Here is a 25840-nt window from a genome sequence, read left to right as displayed (position 1 = left end):
TCATGATCTCACAGTTTGTGAGTTCGAGCCCCACATTGGGCTCCACACTGCCACTGCCAGTGTAGAGACTGCTTGGAATTCTCTCTCCTCCCTCTCTCTCTGCCTTTTCCCCATTTGCACTACTTCTCTCAAAATAAATAAATAAACGTAAAAAAAAAAAAAAGCTTGAGACAGACTGCTGAGTGGGAAAGAGGGAGAAGACTAGTTAGCCCTCAGCTCTAGGCACTGTAGCTGAGATGCCAGGCATGTGAGCGTATCCATCTTGGACATTCCAGCCCCAGCTGACCTCCTAGCTTTCACAAGTGACCCCAGATAAGAGCTCCTGCAGCCAATGAACCACCGTGCTAAGCCCAGTCCACAGAAATTACAAAAAAATAATAAGTCTCTGCTGTTTTAAGCTATTATGTTTTGGGTGGTTCATTACACAGCAATTGATAGCAAATATACATGTTCTGCTTGCATAGGAGATAACAGAAATTTTAAAAGCCAAAACACTTGAAAGAACTATTACAGAGGGGTGCCCGGGTGGCTCAGATAGTCAAGCGTCCGACTTCGGCTCAGGTCATGATCTCGCAGTTCACGGATCTGAGGCCTGCGTTGGGCTCCGTGCTGAAAGCTCAGCGCCTGGAGCCTGCTTTGGATTTTGCGTCTTCCTCTCTCTCTGCCCCTCCCTCACTCACACTCTGTCTCTCTCTCTCTGTCTCTCAAAAATAATACACATTAAAAAAAATTTTTTTAAAGAACTATATAGAAACATGCCTACCAACTAGAAGGCAGAATATATGCAAAATCTGACTCACACATTTGGAGCAGATCTTCTTCATGAAAACCTCTTTTCTGTATTCAATTCCATTTAATACATATTTATTTAGAGCTGGTGGATAAGGTGAGAAAAGTTGGAGACATAATTCTAAGAAACTTGCAACAGATTTGGGAATACTAGTATTTTACAAAGAAAACAATTAGAAAATATGCTTCAATCAATAATAGTGCACTAAGCATATATTTGGGAATCAAAATATTTTAACATCAAAAACAAAATTCTGGGGCACCTGGGTAGCTCTGTCAGTTAAGCATCCAACTTCGGCTCAGGTCATGACCTCATGGTTTGTGAGTTCAAGCTCTGCGTGGGGCTCTGTGCTGACAGTTGGGAGCCTGGAACCTGCTTTGGATTCTGTGTCTCCCTGTTTCTCTGCCCTTCCCCTGCTCACATTCTGTCTCTCTCTCCCTCAAAACTAAATAAGCATTAAAAAATTACAAAAACAAATTCTATGGACACCTAGAAAAAGTTCAGTTAGTATATTCTGGAATTATCAGAGAACAGTCCCATAGAGGAAGTTCAACTTAAACATAGATAAATGGAGGGGCTCCTGGGTGGCTCAGTCAGTTGAGTGTCCGACTTCAACTCAGGTCACGATCTCACGGTCCGGGAGTTCGAGCCCCGCATCGGGCTCTGGGCTGACGGCTCAGAGCCTGGAGCCTGCTTCCGATTCTGTGTCTCCCTCTCTCTCTCTGCCCCTCCCCCGTTCATGCTCTGTCTCTCTCTGTCTCAAAAATAAATAAACGCTAAAAAAAAGAATAAAAATAAAAAAAAATAAAATAAAATAAACATAGATAAATGGAGAAGTAAAAAGAAGTGTGTAATGACTGAGCAATGGTGATCACATCTGGTAGAGAAAACTGAAAAAAGTCAGCCCTACCGACAAATACATCCTAGAAAGTTCTCCAAGTCCTTTATACAGAGGATGACAATTTTAAATAGATTCTTAAAATTATGAATTGCTATGGCACATGGCATATATAATTTCACTAACCTAGTGAATTGGGAGGATCAAGGATATTATAGAATATATTCTCCAGAAAGAGAAACAGTAGAATTTCAGAGATGTCATGGAGGTAAAAATTGTGAAGGTGTAGTGGTAAAGCCAAAAGACGACTACATAGAACTTTGAGGTGAAAGGTGTACACAAACTAGAATTGGGAAATAAAGGATTTGATGTACGTAGTAATCACCTTTAGGCCTCTCATCCACATTTCAGTCATAATGTGCTTCATTTGGGAAAATATGCTGTATGAAATGGTTGCTATTTGTCATGTGAAACCTCAGAATTAACATTTTCCAATAATATTCCAATAAAATGAGTTTAATATTTAAGAATAAGATGCAAGAAAATATAAAATCATACTTATTTTTATCATATTTATAAGCATTTCCTGTAAGGAAATTATACACTTACAAATCATGTTTTAACTTTACTGGATAATCAATCAATCAATCTACTTTTTTAGAACAAGAAATTAATCTTGTAGGCAACTTCTCAAAACTCCATTTATCTATGTTATCATTTTGCTACCTCTTTCCCCATGAAAACTCAAGGGGAAAAAAACACACTCCTGATACACTAGTAATGTGAGACCTCAGAACAGTACCCATTACAGATGAAAGTTTCAATCAAAAATCATAGTTGAGGGGCACCTGGGTGGCTCCCTAGGTTGAGCGTCTGACTCTTGATTTCGGCCTAGGTCAGGGTCTCTAAGTTTGTCGGTTTGAGCCTCACATCAGGATCTGTGCTGACAGCCCAGAGCCTGCTTGGGATTCTCTCTCTCCCTCTCTGCACCTCCCATGTGCTCTCTCTCTCTCTTTCTCAAAATAAATAAATAAACTTAAAAAAAAATCCTAGTCAAGTGTCTACATTTTCACAAAGAGACAGAAGACCAGCTTAGTAATGGTATAATGTTATGGCTCCACTAGCATATAGATCAGTGCCAGGTACAGTGTTAGTAAATAGAGTCATTAAATGAATGAATGTCAACGTGTGCATGCTTTCTCCAAAAAGGAGACATTTGAACACAGACGTGAATGATGAAACATTCCGGAAGAAGGGAACGATTTGCACAAAATCCTGAGTCAGAAAGGAAGGGTGATATTAAGAAATGATTATCACATGACAACAAAAATAGAGAAATAGAACAGTTAAAAATAGAGAAATAGAATAAGCAAAAAAGAAAAAGTAAACAACAAAAAATGAAAGATGTGATTACTGGAGCTGGCATTGTGTGTGAGTGTGCGTGCATGTTCCCTGCTTCGGGGTTTTGAGTTTTGTATTAGAAAGGGGAGACGGTATCCCCCCAGCAAATATATTAAAGACACAGAACTTCCAACCCATTAGCCTCAGTCTCCTGGGAGGATTGTGTTCAATCCCATCAGCAATTATCTGTAATACAGGATAACCATCTTTACCTGAGAGTAGGCTCTGAAAGGGCAAAGCACAGTCCTTGTCCGAGAAGGGTCCTTCAAGTACATGTTGAATTGCCTGGAGAAGGACCTTCTGACATTTCTGTTTGCTTTTCAAAGCACTGAGTTTGTCTGTGCTTTGTAACCAGAATAAAAGGGGGGGGGGCGGTTGTCTAAATCGATCTCCTCTCTGTAATTCCAACATGTTTCCCAGCTGTTTCCTTCTAGAAATCCACTTTACTCAAAGAGTAGAAGACTCCTTAATTACCATCTTTAAAAACCTCAGAAAATAGAAGTGCATACTGGAGGAAAATTATGAATGGGGAGTACAAATCAGTGGGGTTTGAATCATTGATTACTGTTGGATACACCTTCTTGATATGCATGAGAAAAGCTGAGAAACTAACAAATATGATTCCTCAGGGACGTGTGCATCCTGTAGAGTAAGGCACCCTCTAAGCTGAGCATCTCACAAGGGCACTTTGGTTTTATAAGCATTTGGCCATAAATTCATCCCAGCCGCTGAAAGTTCAGATGGAATAATAAATCATGTAAATGAGCCTCAATAAGATGGTTTTTTTTTTCAAAGTAGGCTCCACGCCCAACATGGGGCTAGAACTCATGACTCTGAGATTAAGAGTCGTGTGCTCTACTGACTGAGCCAGCCAAGTGTCCCTCAATAAGATTTTGCTTTATTTGGGTATATATTCAACTCAAAACGTTGAAATAATTGCTTTTGTACATAATTAAGTTTATTGTATAGAGATAATTCATTGAGCAGCACTTCTAAGCCTTTTTGGGCGGGGACGAAGTCATATGCCTCTTTGAAGAACTGAAGAAAGCAATGGGCCCTTTAACGGAGAAGAATTCTTCCCCCCTCCTCCCCCCCCCCCCCCGGAGAAGAATTCTTAAATAGATAAGAATCTGCATCAGGGGGTGCCTGAGTGGTACAGTCAGTTAAACATCTGACTCTTGATTTCAGCTCAGGTCATGATCTCACAGTTTGTGAGTTCAAGCCCTGCATTGGGCTCTGCACTGACAGCACAGAACCTGCTTGGGATTCTCTCTCTCTCTGCCCCTCCCCAGTGGGTCTTTCTCAAAATAAATAAATAAACTTAAAAAAAAAGACATCAATTCAAAGGAAATTTTTATATTAGTAATTCATTAGTAAATGAATTTTATATACAAAGAATGTATGTATTATAATATATATTAGATCTGTTAGAAATTTATTTGAAGATTTTCTGTGCAATATGGAGCTGAGAATGAATAAAGACAAACACATTCTTCCTCCTCTTTACTCTTAGTGTCCAACATAACACCGGTCAATAAAACTGAGTATACTCAAGAAGTCTTTAAATAGCAGAGGTGTCTATCCCTGAATTATCAAATGGAAAAGGAAATAAGTCACATTTTTAGTTGAGTACGTGTAATTCTTTGTTATACGTAAACAAGTAGAGCCACTGTCATTTTAAAGGTGAAATTAATTGACATGAGATGCAGACCATCCAAGCTGTCATGACAGCTCCAAAAATGAGTGGGCACTCAGCTCAGAATGACCAAAAGTCCTTTATGAGCTGTGGACAATGGTTAGCGCGCGACTCCCGGTCATGGGTAGTTTGCCTGCCAGATGGTACCTGAACATACCCTTTTGCCTCCCCACTTTTGACTCACACCTTATCCCAGACCCACCACAGGGAGATGAGGACTTACGATGGAGAAAGGACATCCGCTTGTTTATTTCCTGGTTGTCAGAACAGCCGGAATTTTAATGCTTTGGTTTGGGGGCCACATCGACATGGTAGCATGAATACGTACCTGAGTCACAGCAGCTTTAACAACACAGCCGGGTTAAAACTATTTCATTAAAAGAATCTCTTCAAAATACCACGTGCCGATTTATGCTGCCCAAAGTCAAATCCAAGAATTTGGCCTATGTCATTCCAATTATTGCCAGTTCATCGATAACTGGCTTCAGAACATACTCCTTTTGGGGCGCCTGGGTGGCTCAGTCAGTTAAACATCCAACTTCGGCTCAGGCCATGATCTCACAGTCCATGAGTTTGAGCCCCATGTCAGGCACAATGCTGACAGCTCACAGCCTGGAGCCTGCTTCAGATTCTGTGTCTTCCTCTCTCTCTCTCTCTCTCTCTCTCTCTCTCTCTCTCTCTCTCTGCCCCTCCCCCACTCGTACTCTCTCACTCTCTCTCTCTCTCTCAAAACTAAATAAACATTAAAAAAATTTTTTAAAAAAGAACATACTTCTTTTGAAAGTCACTGATGACTGCTTTACAACTCTGCCCATGTATATATGTACTATAAGATTCAGCACCCTGAGCCACCCAGAATTTCTATTTGTTTGCTTATGGCCATTCTCAAGTACCTTAAGTACTTACAGAGAGTTAAGGAGCTAGCTCTCCCTGTAGACTTTCAGTGTTTTCAGAAGAGGGACCAGGTCTACTCTTTCTTTTCCCTCCCCTCCCCATCCTAGAGCTTAGTATAATGTTCCACATGTCAGACACATCTGTTCATTGTAACACAGTCTCTTCTAGAAAGGTTAGAGAACCCTTTGCCAGGATGTCATAAAAAAGGAATCTGGGTGGATGAGCACCCTTGAGATTACAGCATAAGCTAGACGGATCCCTCCTCTTACAGAAGAACAAGCCTTAATGGCAAATCATTGAGAATTTGGGTGAAAAAAATAGGTTTTTTCCAGCTTTATTGAAGTATCAAAAGATGGATTATTCAATCAACTTCTAAGGCTCCGATTTCTATCTTTGTACCAGTGACCACCAATTTGAATTTTCAGCTCAGACTGGTCTTTATAGCACCTGTCTACTAGGCATTTTTACCTCAGAGCCCCTTTACATTTCAAAACTGTCCAAAGCTTAGCTCATTTAGCCCTGAAAATATCAGCTCCACAAGAGCTGGGACTTGATTTTGCTCACTGTTGGATCCCCGGGACCTAAAATAGTGCTTATCAGGCAGGTGGATGATTTGTTGAATGAATTGGTGGTGAACGAATGAGTGAAAAGATCTTCCCAGGAGGGAGAGTCTGCCATTAATGCTACACATGCTACAAGTGTGTTCTCGAGCACTTGACAGTTAAGATCAAACCCTGTACTTCTTCCCATTATCCCACCCCTGCAGCCTCTTCTCGCTTTCATCAAATTGCTGTCTCTGCCGCCTCATCCCCCATGTGCCTCTAAATACGCCCAGAATCCACTATCATAAAACCAAATGTCCTTTTATTATACAGGGCTATCCAGAAATCTGTCCCCGGTCTCCGTTCTCCAGCCACACGTCACACTTCGTACTCTTGTCATCTTGGATACCCTAGAGCCCCCAACTTGTACTCACTTTCTCTCCTCTGTGCCTTTGTCAGGCAACGACTGGCTTGCTGGCTCTGCCTAGCTCTCTCTTTTTTACCCTTTATTCCCACTGCGGGCACCACCTCCCCTATGGAGGTTTCTCAGTACCTTCCTCCTCCCAGGCGACTAGGCAAAGGGGTCTCATCATACCCTAATCCAGGACCCCCCCAGACTTTTTCAGGTCTTGGAACACAGAGAAGACGGTTGAGGGTACAGGGACAAGGCTGCAACTGGCCCGGGCCTCAGGACCCCACAATTCTTGCGCAGCAATATCTGGGTACGCTTGCAACCCAGTCACATCAGACCAGTACGGCATGCCACGCCAGGTGTTAGCTCTTCTCTCAGCGCGCTGCGATCACTGCATTCACCCCACTGCATTATAAGTATTTGTGTTTGTCCCTCAGTGCACCTATGAACTCCTCAAGGGCCAAAAGCTTGTATTCTCATTTTTCATGTTTTAAATTATCACATAGTAAATTTGACTTTTCGACATACTACTGTTCTATATAAATGTTATCACATGTATAGGTTCTTATAACCATGACCACAATTAGGATACAAAATAGCTCCATTACAGAAGGTACTTTCACACACTTCTCCAACCCCTAACCCCTGGCACCCATCGATCTCTGTCATCGTGCGGGCAATCCGTGAGAGTTCCGGTCATTCCATACCCTGGCTAGCACTTGGCATTCTCAGTGTTATCCCTGTTTGCCATTCTAGTAGGTGAGGTTCCAAATGAATCCTTTTTCCTACTAGAAGATTAGAATCTTCCTGCCAGAAGATATAGCCAAATAACCTATAACTTTCTCTCAAACTTAAACTGAACCCGAAGGCCTGTGATCCAGATTGTTTTTGAAAGGCTCCGCTATCACTGCTACTAACACGAATACTAAGAATGACCGTCGGTAATCAGATAACTGGCTGAGGCAGGCACTGTGCTAGGAGATGTTCCTACAATAACTAACTTAGCCCTCCATCCCCATGAGGTAGGTATTATCCTCATCTTACAGACATGAGGACTGAGGCTTAATGAAACTGACAAACTTGCCCAAAGCCATGTAGGCAATAAATGAAGGCACCAGGGCACACAGCCAGGTCAGACCGGTTCCGGAAACCTGACCATTCTGTGTGGCTGCTCTACTGGGCAACCAGTTGCTCTTTAATCAACAACAAAAACAATCTCGAGTCGCTTTAATTTTAAAGGTTACAAACTTCAGGAAAGTGAACCATTCTCGTCTTCACTTCAGTCTTATGATAGCTTCTTCGGGTCAGCAATGAGCAACGTGGAGAAGGGCTGCAGGGACCTCCCAGACGAGGGAGCCTGCGCTGCCTGACTGGACGACAGACTAAGGATTTTAGATCGTACTCCTGTGAAAAGTCAGCAGCTCAAATGAGACTCGATTGAGGGAATTGGGCCAGCCTCACTTGTTGCTCTACGAAGACTGTCCCCACCGACTGAATCTTGAACCACATTTATATGGTTCTATACCCGAGAGCATCGTCCACTGCAGAAATGAGCTGAAGTTATAATAATGGTTGCTTTTTGTGTTGAGTCATAAAAATAAAATAGTATTTTATGTATAAAATTAAAATTAATAATATATTAACTTGAATCATCTAATGACTAAGCACATCCAGGGATAACACGGAACTCCAGTCTTTAGACACATATCTAGCACTAATTCTAATAAAACAAGACACACTAGACTTTTCACTGGGTACATGGAGTTAAAAGTATGGCCAACAAACTATCCAACTGGAATTCAGTGGTTTGTCTTTAGTGTTCTGATTTAAAATATTCCTTATCCCTTTCATTATCTATTTTCTCCCAAACCTGTAAACAACATGCTTCAGTGAGCTCGGAGCCAAATCTATTTCGTTTCATGGTACTTATCAGACAAGCAAGAGCCACAAAGCTCAGGATCCTGTCTTAAGCGGCTGTTCTCTTTAGCCTAAGTGTATTCAATCATTTCATCTTTCAGGTATGAAATCGGGAAGAAAATGTGTGCACTACAAAGAAAAGCTGTCCAATGAAATTACATCATAAGCGAACAGTGGTTTTTGGGAGATCACTGTTGCTAGCTCCAAAACATCAGGCTGTTTCGTATGTTCTAGTCCCAAAGAATGACAACGTCACTTTCTAAATTTTCCTTACAACGAAAGGAAAGAGGTTTCATTCGCACCCATGCAAACTGTCAAAACTGTTTTAAAACACATAGTGCCACCAAGTGATTACTATTATGGAAAATGATGGCAACTCTAAACACATTTGGCTCAAAGTCCCAAGTGATAAAAGTCCAGGGTAATGAATTCTACCCATTTGGAGAGCTTCTCTTAACCTGTGGCAGTTCCTTTATAGGTGCCCCTTCACATAATGTTCTTATTGCAATGCTGCAACACTCGATAATCATAGAATCTGCTGAAAGAATATCATTTAAACAAACTCACAAGTACCAGTGATTAATGAGAAAGCATTGAATAGCACAATGACTGGAAACTTTCCAATTTGCATTCCAAAATGCATGCAGCACTGACAAATTTCAAGAATTTCAAAATACTTGAAACTTAGACAAAATCAAGAAAGAATTACATATTTATATAAACCATCAGCCACTCATCAAGGATCTGCACTTTCTGTAAAATAGGTTTCCAAGGGAGAAACACTTATTTATCAAGACCACTGAAGATAAGCAATTAAATACAAACTAATTTGTATAGCCAACATAGCATTTTCTGCTTAACAATGAAAAGTTTTCATCTTGATAGATACATTTGTCATTGAGAAGATACCACTTTCAAAAGAAAATAAACACAGCACAGCCCAATTTCCCTTGCAAAAAGTGCACAAGTGCAGTCAAAAGTTTACTGTGAGTGATAGCCGATTAGAATACCATATATAAGGATGAGCAGCTAAAATCAGTTTCTCTCTTCCCAAAAGCATGCCTCTGGACATGTAGTCGTGAGAAAATAAACAGCCAGAGTAGTGTATGACGTTATGCTTTTCTTTTGCAGGATATTCCTGCCTCACCTCCAAATGTTCTTTTTGTAAAAATTACAGTTACTGAGACAAAACTCAGAAGGATCTCATCGCTTTTCTATCAAAGGCATCATTTTTGTATAATTCTGAGACATGGTTTTCAACCCTTGTCCAAATAAATCCATCCTACTGAAAACCAGGAGCTAATCTCAGGAAGCAATGACAGGACCCCTGCTATTTGTACTTGAGGACTGTTACTCACTGGCATGTATGTCCTCCTTCATCCTCTACTGCCTGGCCGAAGCCCCAGGGAATGGAAAAGGTCTGCCAAGTTTCTCCTTCAAGATCCTCGTCCATGGTAGGAAGGCAAAACAGCCCACCTTTTCCTAAGGATGGAAAGAAAGAACTCTGTTCTTTATTCGTTTATAGGAACAATGACCGTCTCGTAGCAAACAACTGCTAGGCAAGAAGAGTGAGAGAGGAAGGAGAGGAGGAATCAATGCTGAGAGGCCAATCATATTTCCTCACTCAGCTACTTGGAAACCAGATATGCTTAGACGATCACGTGTTTTGAGAGATTTGAGGATGCAAGAGAGGAGGAGCTCTGTCTTTTGTAAATTATTAACGGGGACTTTTTTTTTTCCTGACCATGAGCAAAGACGTACAGGTTACCATTTAAGAAAAAAGCAATCAGGTTTGCAATAGAGCACACAAACCGGCAAGTCAAGAAACAAGATTTCTGAAGTTTTGCCCACTGACCCCTATTGGCTCAAGACAACCCAGTGCAGTTAGAATCACAGTGGTGTCATACTGGGAAGGAACTGGCACCTTCTGAAGGTCTGAAGAGGTCATAACTGCAGTTTCAGCAATTTGCATCTGACGAAAATGAGTATTTGCTCTTCCTCATCTGAGAACTCACTATGGGGTATTTTGCGCTATGAGCTGGAATAAAGCCACCTGCACACCATCCACACGGTTCTCTTCGATTTCAAAGTGCCGCTTAACTTCTCTCATGGCTTTCCTGCATCTCATCCAAATTTGATATGTAACGTGTCTACCTTAATGCAGTTATTCAAAAGTTGCCAATTTTAACACTAGATCCTACCCAGTAATTTAAACTCAGTGGAAAAATCCCGATCTAGAAAGCTTTCAGAAAGCATTGGTTTCTCATGACAAAGACAGGGGACATGTGGGGCATATTGTGTTGAGCAGTGTGGACTGTCTCTTTCTCTCTAGAACAGGATTTCTCAGCCTCAGCATCATTGACATTTTGGGCTGGATACTTCTTTGTTATAGGGCAGCCCTGCACACTGGAGGTTGTTTAGCAGCGTCCCTGGCCTCCAACCACTAGAAGCCAATAGCATCTCCCCAGTTGTGATGACCAGAAATGTCTCTGGACATTGCCAAATATCCCCTTGAAGTAGAATCACCCCCGGTTGAAACTGCTGTTCTAGACCCATTGCTTTAGTGAAGTTGTTCAAAAGAGGAGGGATGCCATTTACATTTGAGATAGGCTCATGCCAAAGACCGGTGGCAGGCAAAGTCAAGTCAAAGTGGGTGAGCCACAGGACTCATATGCAGGTGGCCAATTTGATTTGTCCAAATTGACACACATTTTAAGTGGGGAATATCAACTCTCCATGGACTTTTGCTAAACTGCTCACTACGTGTGATGATTAATTCTGTGTCTCCCTGACTGGGCCGTGGGGTGCCCAGATATTTGGTTAAACATCATGTTACGTGTACCTGTGAGTGTGCATCTGAATGGGTTAACATTTGAACCAGTAGATGGAATAAAGGAATTTCCCTCCCCAGGGTGGGTGGGCCTTAGAGAATCCATTGGAGGTCTGAATCGAACAAAAGGTGGAGGAAGGGAGAATTTGCTCTCTCTGCCTATTTTTGAGCTGGGACATGGGTCTTCTCCTGCACTCTGACTGGAACTTATACCATTGGTTCTCCTGGGTCTCCAGTTTACAGATGGCAGATGATGGGGTCTTCTCAGCCTCCATAATCATGTGAACCAATTCCTTATAAGACAGCTCTATGAACCCTTGTCCAAATATATGTGTGTGTGTGCGTGGATGTATTCTATTGGTTCTGTTTCGAAATAACACACTACTATAGTTTGCAAGTCTCCCAAACCTGCTGTTTAAAATACACGAGGGGCGCCTGGGTGCTTTAGTCAGTTAAGCGTCCAGCTTCGACTCAGGTCATGATGTCACGGTCCGTGGGTTCAAGCCCCACGTCGGGCACTGTGCTGACAACTCAGAGCCTGGAGCCTGCTTGGGATTTTCTGTGTCTCCCTCTCTCTCTGCCCCTTCTCCACTAGTGCACTCTCTCTCCAAAATAAATAAACATTAAATTTTTTTTAATATGCTAGTTTCTCCTTTGTTACATATTCTTCATTTTACCTCAGTTTCTGTCATCCCATTACAAGTAGGGTTTGTTCTGGCAAACTATTCTGAGCAGATCTTTGACAGCCAAACAAATCAAGGCAGAGATAATGAGGACATAGATTCCCTGCCTATTCGGGTAACCTTAACCAACCCAGTTGGGATGTTTCCTTATGAGCCTCATATTAGTGTAAAAAAAAAAAAGTCTTTTCAACTAAATACAATAACAGCAGTCTATTTAAATTCAACACTGAGAAAATGAGGCACATGGTTTCAAAAGCAAAAGTGCAGTTCAAGTCCACAGGTGATGGCGGACATCTTCTCATTAAGAATGGCATGCCTAAGGGAGAAATCTTACAGACAGAAAGTTGTCTTGGGAGAAAGAACAGTGTTCAGAGCCTCAGAATTTCCTTTCTGAGTAGGAGCGGGTGTGATCCCAAGGAAGGCGAGTTGCTCACATGGTCAACTGTGTCTGCACGGCTGTCTGTCCACTCCAGGGCTTATTTTGGAAATTGGTGTGAAGGGGTCGGCTCCGAAGGGCTCAGGTTTGTGCTCGGAGGTTCCTATGAGAAAGTACTGAATAGGCAGGGAAAGAGAGGTGCATGCCCCATCTGCTTTGGGATAGGAAGGAGAAAGAGTTTTTAATAAAGCGGAATGGTGTTCGGAATCAGGGAAAACCACGTCCTCCTCTACGGACTGGATTACAGGAGGAGGAAGCTGTCTGCCTTGGGAAATGTCCAGGCTGCTCAATGTGACCTGGATGGGGGAAGGACACTCCAGTTAGGCGCTGGGTCCTAGAAGCAGGGGCTTTAAGAAATAAATCTATTTCTAGCCTATTTCCCATATTTATTGTTTGGCTGTGTGCTGTGGATTTTTCTTTTCTTGGAAGCACTCATTTTTTAATAATGTCAAGAGTTACCACCTAGATGATTGCAGTTTTACATCGTCGCTGGAGAGCAAGGATTAAACGCCTACTGAATGGCCTGCACGGTGGCAAACGTGATGAAAGACTCAGATCACATGGTGCTACCCTCGAAAAGCTTATGTTCTAGGATTATGTAGAAAGATGGTAAATATCCAAGAGCAGCAGATTGGAAAATGTTCATTTCATGTTTTCATTTGCTTTTACATCAAACTGGGTTATTTTGCCTGCATCAAAATACTAAGGTCAATTTAAATTACTTATGAACATAATCATCTCTTTTGACTAGCCAATAGAAAAAGAAGTAAGCCTACTATTTTATAGTTGAGAAGATAATTACATAACACTCTAAGGAAGGTGTGGAAAATTATTTCAAGTCGTTCAGATAAAGTCCTTAATTTGGGGTCTGACATTCAAGGTCCGGCATTTCAGCACCACGATTTTCCACCTCCAAACATTTGTGTTTTTCCCTGTCCTCCCATCAGAACACCAATTGCCTTCTTCCTGACCCAGATCAATCCTTCCTCAAACACGTGATTCACAGCTTACCTCCTATGATGCCTTCTACTTTCTCCAAGAGAATTAATGTCCCCACTTCAGTACTTCTAAAGGGCACAGTACCTCTATAAAAGCAGCTATCACGTTCTGCCGTAGGTTAGAGGTACTTGTGTACAATTTTGCTAAACTCACTTATAGTTCGTTCTAGTAGGCTTCTTGTAGATGCTTTAGCATTTTCTACATAGATGATTGTGTAACCTGCGCATGAAATCAATTTTGCTTCTTCCTCACCGAGTCCTTCTCCCCCCACTTCTTCCTCTTGTCTGAATGTACTTGTTGGAACCTCCAGTGCAATGTTGAATAGAAGCGGTGAGAAGGGGAAATCATTCTTAAGTACTAGAAAGAGCTGATAAACAGAACTTTAACAAAGAAATTTTTTTAAAGCCTGGTCTTCAACAGTGTGGGTGCAGAGAAAATATTTTCGTGTTTCTGCAGAGGTGGGGATTTCTGAATAAATCTTGCTGAAAACTTGGGATCCAGAGCTAAGAGCAGCCTTGGGAAGGTAATTTAGAACTGTATAGATAGTGAGAGAACTCTGGAGAGATTCACTTAACTCTGGAGGTATGTGTTAACATTTCAAGGGAAAAATGAGGCTCAGGGCCTTGGAGAGCCAGCGACATTCAGGCTTATCTGGTCCTTAAAAAGATTTAATCACATACTAAAAGGTTAGAGTGAGAACCCAGGATCCTTTCATCCCATCCCCAGGAGGCAAAATTTTATTCCCTCTTTTTGAGAGAAGCGAGGGGGCAGCTATCTCATTCTCCAGTATACATGCAGAGAAAATCCATTCTTCTCCATTGCTCACCTATGGATCATCTGGCCCCTCACAGGACAGATTTTTCCACCTGACTTTCATTTTGAGGCCCCAGGGGGTAAGGTCTGGGACAAGGAGGGGCGGTCAATGCAATGATTGTTATGTAAATAACACTAATGACAGTCTGTCTCTGATTCAGAAACTTCGCGGACACAATCAGGATAAAATCAATGAGATGAATATTAAAAACCCAACAAAAAGACTCTGTGCTTTGCTTTCTGTCTCCTGCTGCAGGAGGCTGTGAAGAACAGGTCTTAATTTTCTGAAAATTGGTAAATGCCTTCAGGTCAAAAGCAGCTTCTGTGCTCATTTACCTGTCAGGTTTCTCCTTCATTTTTTTTTCCTTCTTTTTTTCTGTGATTAAATATACACAATATTAAATTTGCTGTTTTAACCATTTTTAAATGGACGATTCAGTGACATTAAGTACACTCACAATGCCATGCAGCCATCACCACTACCCATTTCCGGAACTTTTTCATCATCCCCAGAAGAAACTCTGTACCCCTTAAGCAACAACTCCCCAATTGCTCCTCCCCACAGCCCCTGGTCGTCTCTGTTCTACTTTCTGTCTCTATGAAATAGCCTATTCTAGGGATCTGGTATAAGTGAAGCCAGACAGTATTTGTTTTTTAGTGTTTGGCTTATTTTACTCAACAGAATGCCTTCAAAGTTCATCCATGTTGTAACATGCATGAGAATTTCATTCCTTTTTAATTTTTTTTAATGTTTATTTATTTTTTTTTTTTGAGAGAGAGAGAGAGAGTGTGTGCGCGCGCAGGGGAGGGGCAGGGAGAGAGAGGGAGAGGCAGAATCCAAAGCAGGCTCAAGGCTCTGAGCTGTCAGCACAGAGCCCGACGCGGGGCTTGAACCCATGAACCTTGAGATCACGACCTGAGCCCAAGTCAGACCCTTAACCAAAGGAGCCACCCAGGCGCCCCCCTCATTCCTTTTTGTAGATGAATAATATCCCACGGTATGGACAGACCACATTTTTATCCATTCATCTGCTGACAGACACTTGGGTTGTTTCCACCTTTTGGATATCGTGACAGATGTTGCTATGAATATTGGTGTACAAGTATGTTTGAGTTCCTACTTTTCAGTTCTTTTGAATATACACCTAGGAGCGAAATTGCTGGATCATACGGTATTTCTATGTTTAACTTTTTGAGAAACTGCCAAACTGTTTTCCACGGCAGCTACACCATTTTTCATTCCCACAGCAATGCCCAAGGGTTTCAATTCACCACATTCTGGTCAACGCTTGTTATTTTACATTTTCCTTCATTTTTGTGCTTTAGTCAGCTCTTCAGTAATTTTAAGCTTTCTAAGAAGATTTTATTCAGAGAATTGGTCTGAATAACTGACCCTGACACTCTCAGAAAGAGGAGACCTCCTTTTACTTCCTCTGCAAACTTCCATGAGAGTACCACACAGATTTGGTAATACACCTCGAAGTAACAGGTCAAAAAGCAGCTTTGAGGGGCTCCCTCAAATACCAAACATACAGTGGAGTAAAACTTAACGATTTAATTGGCTTTATTGAACGATTCATGAATTGGGCAGCATCCCATCTAGTAAGTAGAAAGGAGCCCAAGGAGCTATACAAAATGGAAGGCTTTTATAGACAGAAGAGAGCAGCGATAAAGAGTGAGCAGATTACCTCACCTCCCTTTGGGGAACAGAAGAGGCTCTTTGTGGCAGATTACCTCACTGGTGCTAACCAGAAAACTCCAGACTGACCCGGTAAGACTACACTCACAGGGAAGTCGGAAACTGCAGTTATGTTAGGTATTAAGCCCTGATTTGGTGACACGGGCCTAGCACAAGTGACTCCATTTTGGGTTTATGGTTTTCTGCTTTCTTTTCTCTATAGCATCGGAGAAGACTTTTACTTTTGATAGAAAGCTTAGAACAAGTACATCTTTAATTTTACATTAAAATGTATATTATTTTGAATTCCTAGGTGCATTTTTAGTACTTCTCCATATACAGATTTCTGCCCTTCTCATGTGGTTGACACACAGTTAACACAGAATGGACATATTAACTCTAAAGATACATCATCTACAGAAGAAATGATTTTAAGCTGAAACCACCCTTTGGAGACCAGCCTGCTTATTGTTTCATAAAAACGTTTTTCTTGGGGTGCCTTGGGGGCTCAGTCGGTTGAGCATCCAACTTCGACTCAGGTCATGATCTCACGGTGCTGACAGCTCAGAGCCTGGAGCCTGCTTTGGATTCTGTGTCTGCCCCCCAACTCTGCCCCACCCCTGCTTGTGCTCTGTCTCTCTCTGTCTTTCAAAAATGAATAAACATTAAAAAAATTAAAAAAAAACATTTTTCTCTAGTAACAAAAGCTGACTTTAATGAAAATTGAGGATGTGTTAGCACTACTTTTCTATTATCTAAATGCTGACGTTTATTTTTGTATTTCTCTTCATTTTCTCTACCAAAGAGTTAGGAAATATCACATCGCTTGCTGAGGATAAAACCAATCTTTTTCAACTTTGAACTTATAGCTAGAAATAATAGACCTAGGATGAGATTTTATCCTTCCTGCAGAAAGAAAAGGAAATGTCATTAAAAACATAAATTGATTACAATCTTCTGAAATTGAATAGGGAATTTTCATCCCAAACTCTCTGTCAATCTAAATGCTCCAATAATATTGGTCAAGGTTCAGATAAGTTAGCTATTAAGTAAATTAGCTTTGAACATACAAGTGGCATTCAAAAACCCGACTAGCCATGAAAGATTTAAGTTGAATTGTACCTGCAATGAAAAATGAGGAAAGGATTAGAAAAGCTCATTACTTAGAATTCACATAGCAATTCATATTTTCTATGCTTCTATAATCAGATGCAAGTCATTGCTCTAAAAGGCCCTGTGCATTTTTTAGCGGGCACCATTTTCCATAAAGCTCACAATGGCAGAATTTCTTATTTCCACCAATCTTCCTACCCCATCATTCATTTAATGTTTAGTGAGCGCCCAGAGTGAGCCAGGCACTGTGCGAGGCAATAGGGCTAGAGAAATCGATAACGTCTCGGCAAGTTCCCTGACTTTGGCACCTCCTTCCCCACAATGTTTGAAACTGCAGCTTGCAGTTTTCTTGTACCCCGTTTTTGCCTCCTTGCCCAAGCTCTTTGAATTGATCATTCCTTATCTACCACCTCACACCCATCTACTAGTTGGTACTCAACATGTCTTTATCTCTAAGCATTGCTATTCAGGTCTGCCTCCCTCCCTCCCTCTACGCTCTATATCTTCTAAGCCAATCCCAATCACCCTCCTTTCCTCAGCCCTGGTGTCGGTCTAGGTGCAATGACCACTGCTCCCAATGAGAACTGGGATTAAGGATGACCGATAGAAGACAGGACTCCCATTATAATTGAATTTCAAGTAAACAATGATTTTTTTTTTAGTATAAGTATACATCATGTAATATTTGAGATGGGATATACTTGCACTAAGCAATTATTTGACACTATTTGAAATTGAGAAATAACTAGAGTTCCTGTATTTCTATTTGCTAAATCTGGTAACCCTAGTCCGGGTAAACAAGACACATTCCTCAAGGAACTGACCACTGTGAACCAATGCATGTGCTACTAGATGAATCACAATAGGACTTGCTTGGGACTGATCTTAGGGTGGATTCCCCCAGAAGCAAGCCCTGAGATAAGGATCTGATTGCAAGTGGTTCATTTGGGAGGTGATGTAAGAGAAGGAAGGGAAGAAGTCAATGCAGTGTGCATTAACTAACCAGTTACTGCTTGTGGATAAGCAAGAACCTGCTTGAGAGATGTCTCCCCCAAGGAACAAGGATGCTGCAATATCCTTCTTCAGCTCGCATTTGGCATTAATTGAGGACCACTCCTGAGGATCTGAATTCCCCAGCATTTGCAGCCAAGCATGTCTCGGCAGCCAGATGAAAGCCTCTGGCAGAGTGATAGTGAAAGCCTGCAGAAACGGTGAATGCCAAGGGGATATGAACACGCACTGCCGTGACAGCATCTGCTATAGTGATATCTCTGGATCAGGAGCCCTATATAAACTGAGTTAATTTGGGAATCAAATGTAAGTCCAAAAAGCATGGCAAGCAAGAACCGGGAAAGACCTCAAAGATAATCTAGTCCAACTCCCCTATTTCACAAGTCAGGGTGTTAAAGCTCAGAGAGTCACTTACCCAAAGGCAGAGTTACCTATTGACAGGTCTAAGATGTGGTTTCTATTATTGCCAGGTCACCATCAAGCACTGATGGATGATGTGCAAAGAATTTTCACATTTCAGAGATGCCCGTGTAAGCACTCTACGCCCAAGGAGGAAGGAGCTCTTTGAGTTTGGTTAGGAGAGGGGGTGTTGGGGAAGCACCAGAGTTATCTGGGAATTCTGCAGGCTCAGAAGGGCCACTCTCACTGCGAGCTGAAAATCCAGCCTCCTGCTTGGGTCTGGAAGACAGAGTAGGGTGGAACTTAGGAATTAGGGCCCTTGTACCTTGTCACTGACCTTTTTCTGCTCCCTACGTCAGATCAGTGAGATGGAGGTGCCAGGCGTTCGCCAGAGCACACCAAGATCCCTTCTAAAACAAAACAAAACAAAAAACCTCACATGGAGGAGGCCGGAGTTTCTCCAGGCAGTCAGGCTGAGCTCCCATCTCCATTCCCTCACTCCAGTATTCCCACAGAGGGGTCCCACATAAACCTTAGGGGTAGATGGAATCCTTGTTCTGATTCTCTCCCAAAGTCTCGTGTGAGAACCAAGTGGGATCATGGTGTGAAATCTCTAAATTGCTATAGATGTGCAATCTATGAAAGATAACATATACCTGAGATATTCCAGCTCCTGGTATAGAACTGCCACATAGTACATGGTCAGGAAATGTTGAAAGAGGGAGGGACAGAGTCCCAGAATTGCAATTCATTGCTTATCCTCTCATAAAACTTCAATGTATTCTATTTTTGTTGTTGTTCAGTTTGTTAGAAAGTCCTGACTACGTGATCTGATGGTGATGCTCATTTTCTGTGATCTGTGATGAAGCGTGCAGTCAACAGTAATTGGAGGAAGGCAAGCGGAAGGCAAGTATGAGAAGAAATACCCATTACAAGTTTCGTGACCTGAACAAAATTTTTGCAGGGCTGATGATCTTTCAAAGGGATCCACAGGGCTTTTATGTACTTAAGCACTTATAATTTAAGCCCAAACAAGAAAACCAATCAAGATAGAGTAATTGATTCTAACTTAACAAAGACAATTTTTGTCTCTTCCCGGACCAGAATTGTTCTCCTGCAACATGTAGCAGTGAATAATTTTCTTATCTGGACCATGAATGACCTCACAGTAAGCCAAGCTGAGATTTTAATGTTATATTTAATGTTATTTTTTACTTCTTAGCTCAATATACCAGACCCCCACTTAAAGCATTATAGATTGTAAGCAAACCCACTTATCAGTTTCTTTACAAACTCTTGACTTTTACTTCAGCAGAGCCCTTGGCAAAAGCAGTGGGAAGGTACTAAGCAGCATAATACATCTACTCCTCCAAACACTTAAACACCAAACCAGAGAAATAAACTCAACCTGCAACATTCCGTATGTCTTTCAGATAAATGTGGCAAAACCTATATCTCCATTTAATGAAAACACAGCTTCATGAAATCATGTGTTTTCTAAGAAGACAGTGAGGGTAACCTTAAGTCCATTCACTTTGAGTTTCTTTAGGAACATAGTATCTTAGAATCTAGAAAATGCGGATGTAAGCTTTGAGAAGGACCTTGGACATCACTGAGTCCATTCAACTCATTTTATGAATGACCAAATCAATGCCTGGAGAAGTTAAGTGGCATTCCCCAGCCCAGGGGTCAGCAAACTTTTCCTATAAATGTCCAGAGGGTAAATATTTTAAGCTTTGTGGGCTATCTCATCTCTGTCACACCTACTCAACTCTGCCACTATGGTGTGAAAGGCAATACTTAAACAAATGAGCATGACTGTGTTCCAATAAAACTTTATTTATAAAAACTGTGGTGGCCTGGACTTGGCCTATGAACCATAGTTTGTCAGACCCTGATCTAGGTAGCACAGCTGAATAATGTCAGAGCCAGATCAGACCAAACCCCCATGACTGTGGTTATTTATTTATTCATCTAACTGATACCTATTAAGAGTCTACCGAGTACCAGACATAAGGCAGGATGGTAGGGAATTTAGGTACAGTTGGTTAACTCCAAATTCAGAGTGTAATATTTTGTCTTCAGGGATAAAATTTAGCAGACTCTATTAATTGTGTCTCAAGAAAACATCTCCAGTTGGAGATCAAATTTCTGATCGGGGAAATTATCTATGGAACACAAAAATTTGATCTCCTTTAGAGCTAAAAGCATAATTCACCTGCAATTGTGAAGGTCTCTGTTCTCAGACATAAAAGTGGACTAATCACTTCATTACCAGAAATAAGTCATCAGGATTTCCAGGACAAGCATCCCTACCCAATCCTTAGGTCACAAGTATTACTTCCAGGGAGTTCTCACAGCATCCAGCTTACCCTACAATCAACCACCCCATCCTTCCTAATACAGTGTCTCTGCCAACTGATATCATGGGGAGGAACTGTTTTCAGACACAAATGAAAAGACTAGATCCAAAGGCACTGGTTCAAGTGAGGCAGAGGGACAGGAGAAATGTTGAATCTCTCCATAAATATTTACCAGCCCCCAAAACATCCTGGGGATATGGGGGGTGGACTGTAGAGACAAGATCCCATTCTAGAGGGGCTTAGAATGTGTGAGGGGGATTAAACAGATAGTGGTAAGTTCTATAAAAATAAATAAATCAAAGAGAGCAATAGAACAGAAAGAGAATAGAGAGTAACTGGGGGCTATGGAAAGAGGAGGGGGCTCTGTGAAATACAGTAATCAGGAAGGCCTCTTCAAGAGGGTATCCTTTGAACCAAATCTTGCATCATGACAAAGAGCTAGACTCATAGAGATCATGTCGGGTAATGAGAACCACTGGTTCAAATGCCCTGAGACAGGAATCTGTTTGGTGTGTTCAGTGTGATTAGGCCAGAGCAGGGACAGTTGTGTGACATGAGGTCAGAACAGAAGGCAGGGGTGGCTGCCAGTGGAGAACGTGCCTACAAAGCAGAAACTGTGCTCCACAGGGTGTGGCCCAACACAGTCCACTGGGGTGCAGGATAAAAATATCAGCACTTTTATTTAAATGCATTTTTTTGGTCTAAAATAATAGGAAAGAAATTAAGCTTTGCTAACAGGTCATATAAAGATTGTCAGTGGCACTCTCTCTCAGTGGGGATGTCTAAAGGCCATGAACCTGGTACGTTGCTGGAACTCTCCCGAGGGAAATGAGTTATCAAGGGTTCTGTCAGGCACCCGGAATACTTTCGTTCTGTTGCAGTCGATGTGGACCTTAAGCGGACCTAAGGTCCTAACATGGACCTAAGTGAATTTACAGATTATATTCTCTACTTGTCAAGGACTGACACTAATGCAAATTACACAAGCATAATTGAAAAGTAAGAAAATAGAGTTTGGGGCGCCTGGGTGGCTCAGTCGGCTAAGCATCCAACTTCAGCTCAAGTTGTGATTTCACAGTTTGTGAGTTTGAGCCCCACATTGGGCTCTCTGCTGTCAGTGCAGAGCCAGCTTCCAATCCTCTGACCCCCTCTCTCTTTGCCCCTCCCCCACTCTGTCTCTCTCTCAAAAGTAAACAAACATTAAAAAAACAAAAGAAAATAGGGGCACCTGGGTGGCTCAGTCGGTTAAGTGTCCGACTTCGGCTCTGGTCAGTATCTCACAGTTCTTGAGTTCGAGCCCTGCATCGGGCTCTGTGCTGAAACTGGCTCGAGCCTGTTTCAGATTCTGTGTCTCCCTCTCTCTCTGCCCCTCCCCCACTCGCACTCTGTCTCTCTCTGTCTCTCTCTCAAAATAAATAAATGTTAAAAAAATTTTTTTTAAAAACAAGAGAAAATAGTTTACTTTTCTCTGTCACCTAGCATAAGCTCTTTAACAATGACAAGTCCTGAGTAAAAAAATAATGATCTAATTCAATATTTTCAAAAGTGTGACTGCCACATTTCACATCCTGATTCAGTATTTAGATATGTATCTATAGACATGTAAGTATTTACAAATATAGAGCTATAGGTATATACACGAGATAAGAGTTTCTCAAAACAATACCTCTTAATTATGTACTCTAACATTTTCCCTTCTATTTTATTAAAAACTGGTATTAGTTACTATTACTATTATAACCCACGATAGGTTGTGATATGCAGTATTTGAAAAATACTCATGCAATCAGATCTGAGGAGAAATCAGCTACAGGACATCAAAATTAAGAAGACTCCCTACATACGAATTAATTAACATCCATTACTGTTAACCATCAATCGCACCACAAAAGTATATTTCTACCTGAGAAATTGGCTAATGGTGGCACAAAGTCATCAAAATTTGTGAAATCTTTTAAAATTAAATATCCAGACTATAAAAACACACCACTAGCATATTTTTTCAGTAAAAATAAAAACCATGAGGAAGCAGGCTAAGTGTCCATCGATAGATGAATGGATAAAGATGTGGGGGGGGAATATTATTCAGCCATAAAAAAGGAATGAAATCTTGCTGTCTACAATGACATGAGACACGAATAGAACTAAAGAGTGTCACACTAAGCAAAGTAAGTCAGAGAAAGACAAATACCATCTGATTTTACTCATATGTGGAATTTAAGAAACAGAACAAAGGGAAAAAAAGAGAGAGAGAGACAAACCAAGAAACAGCCTCTTAACTACAGAAAACACACTGATGGTCACCAGAGGGGCAGAAGGTGGGGAGGTGCTATGGGGGAACAGGCGATGCAGATTAAGGAGTCTACTTGTGATGAACACCGAGTCGATGCACGGAATCGCCGAATCACTATATTGCACACCTGGAACTAATGTAACACCGTATGGTAAGTATATTGGAATTAAAACTTTTAAAAAACCATGAGACAACATTCAGTCCATTACTTTACAAAACTTTACTAAACTTGATGCGTGTTTAAAAATCTCATTTAAGATCTCTTAATATATTAATTCAGTAGTACAGTCAGCCTCCCTTATCTGAGGGAGATGCATTCCAAGACCCCCAGTGGACGCGTGAACCCCTGGGTAGCACCAAACCCTATAAATGCTATGTTGTGTCCTATGCGTACATACCTGTGATAGAGTTTAATTTATAAATGAGGCACAGTAAGAGATGGACAGCAACAAGTAGTAACAAAATAGAACAATTATAACAATGTACTGTAACAAAAATGATGTGAATGTGGTCTCACTCAAAAGGTCTTATTGTGCCGTACTCACCCTTCTTGTGACGATGACAGGACACAGCGCCCACGCGAGGAGGTGCAGTGAGGTTAGTGGCGCAGGCGCTGTGATGGAGTGCTGGGCTACTAACCGACCTTCCAACGATATGTCAGCAGAAGGATCACCTACTTCTGGACCGCAGGTGACCGCGGGTAACTGAAACCGCCGAAAGCGACAGCACGGGTGTGAGGGGCCTACTGTGTGTGATCTATAAACATATATAGACATACACAGACATGTGCATATATGGACAGGCTTAGCAGTTTTTGCTGAGGTGACGTGTGAACAAATAAGTTTGGAGACCACCACTACAGCTCACAGAATTTGTCTACCCTGGACCTTCAGCAGCTGTCTGGATTTCCGGGACCCATGAACTGAGAACTACGCTTTTCACCCTGTTTCTCCTGCTGTTGCCTAAATTCAATGTTTGCGGTCCTTCATTACTCCAACTACCTGCCTGGAAACTGAACCTACCTGGTGAAGTCCTTCTTCCAAAAGCGAGTCGTTGATGGACCTAAGATCTCGTAAGACCAGGCCGCATAGTAGTCATTCCTATGCCAAAGCCTTGTACGAATCAGCGCATTCTGATTCAGCTTCCTCTACAATCTGGATATCCTTTCGGAAGAATCAAATGTGTGAAAGAAGCTGGTGTTTTCCAATCGTCACTCAGTATACCAGTTATACAATCTGCCCTGGTTAAGAGAATTCTCCTTGGAGAGAGATAACAAACCTGGACTCGTCATACCAGATACATGAAGCTCAGCCGGTGTCTTAACCTCTCTATGCCTCAGTTTCCATATTCATAAAATGCTGAAAATAATTAATCTTATTATAAGGATTGATTGGAAAACCTATGGAGCACACCTTAGTACAATGTTCAGCATAGAATGAGTACGCCCTAGGCTGTGACTGTCACCATCACTGTTGTCACAGTCGCCTTTTCTATGCAGACCGAGTTCTGTGTTAGCACATCTTCATATGTCCTGTACAACTACAAAGCACATAGATGTGCTTTGTAATCAAGTCGCTGATGAACGGATAAAGAAGATGTGGTATATACATATATCCATCCCCCCCCACACACACACACAATGGAATATTACTCGGCGATCAAAAAGAATGAAATCTTGCCACTTGCAACAAAGCGGATGGAACGAGTGTATTATCCCGAGCAAAATAAGTCAGTCACTGAAAGACATATGTCCTATGATTTCACTCATATGTGGAATTTAAGAAACACTGCAGATGACCATAGGGGAAGGGAAGGAAAACTGAGATAAAAACAGAGAGGGAGGCAAACCATAAGAGACTCTTAAATACAGAGAACAAACTGAGGGCTGCTGGAGGAGAGGTGGGTAGGGGGTTCGGCTAGACAGGTGAAGGGCATTAAGGAGGGCGCTTGTTGGGAGGAGCACTGGGTGTTGTATGTAAGTGATGAATCACTCAATTCTCTTCCTGAAACCAACACTGCACTATATGTTAACTTGAATTTCAAAAAACTAAAAATAAATAAATGAATAAATAAAAAATAATCAAGTCGCACATTTCCACATTCATGAATAAGAAAACAATACCATTCTAATTATATTTGCAAGGAAACCAAAAACTTCTTTGACTCACATCTGCACTGCTGTCTTGGAGACTTTGTTTTCACAGCCCCTAGATCAATTTTCAGAATGACTATACTCACCTGTATTTTTCCAAAATGAAGATGAAATAGAAGGGCAGGGTTTGGAGTCTTGCATTTTATTTTCCATTCTCTGGGTAAAGTTAGGTCACCAAGCCACTTATTTTTTTTTCTTGGTCTCTTTTCCATCCACCTATGAGATAAATGATATCTGGTTTTGATTATCTTCTTCATACAAAATGTGTTATACATTTTTAAAGAACAGTATAAGCCACTCCCTTTTACTCATCGCAAGAACTCATCTCCTGAAAATGTCACAAACAGATGTTCTTTTGACTTTTCCTATCTCTACTAAATTTAAATAATGATTAACTTTATGAAACTACTCGTAACAATGAATAATAAAGTTTCTTCCACATTTTTCTACACAGGCACAGACATTTACTAGGGAAAAAGTCCATTTTACTACCCAAGGAAACACATTTTACTATAAACAGAACCTAAGAATGCCAACAAAATCAGAGTGAGAAGGTCAATGGAAAATGTCCATTAAACTC

General features: G+C 41.4%; 1 protein-coding gene across 1 annotated transcript in view; it reads right to left on the bottom strand.

Annotated features, from left to right (window-relative positions):
* Window positions 1-25458, bottom strand: part of FRMPD4 (FERM and PDZ domain containing 4) — a 789303-nt gene extending 763845 nt beyond the window's left edge. The window contains exons 1-2 of the mRNA XM_042974957.1: window positions 25347-25458; window positions 9849-9972 (exon numbers count right to left, since the gene is read on the bottom strand). Coding sequence (XP_042830891.1) covers window positions 9849-9972; window positions 25347-25413 — 191 coding nt within the window. The 5' untranslated portion in view covers window positions 25414-25458. The remainder of the gene's footprint in view (window positions 1-9848; window positions 9973-25346) is intronic.
* Between the last annotated feature and the right edge of the window lie 382 nt (window positions 25459-25840).

Source organism: Panthera tigris, chromosome X, assembly GCF_018350195.1.
Source record: "Panthera tigris isolate Pti1 chromosome X, P.tigris_Pti1_mat1.1, whole genome shotgun sequence".
In the NCBI taxonomy this organism is placed as follows: Eukaryota; Metazoa; Chordata; class Mammalia; order Carnivora; family Felidae; genus Panthera; species Panthera tigris.
This window is presented reverse-complemented; position numbering and strand designations above follow the sequence as displayed.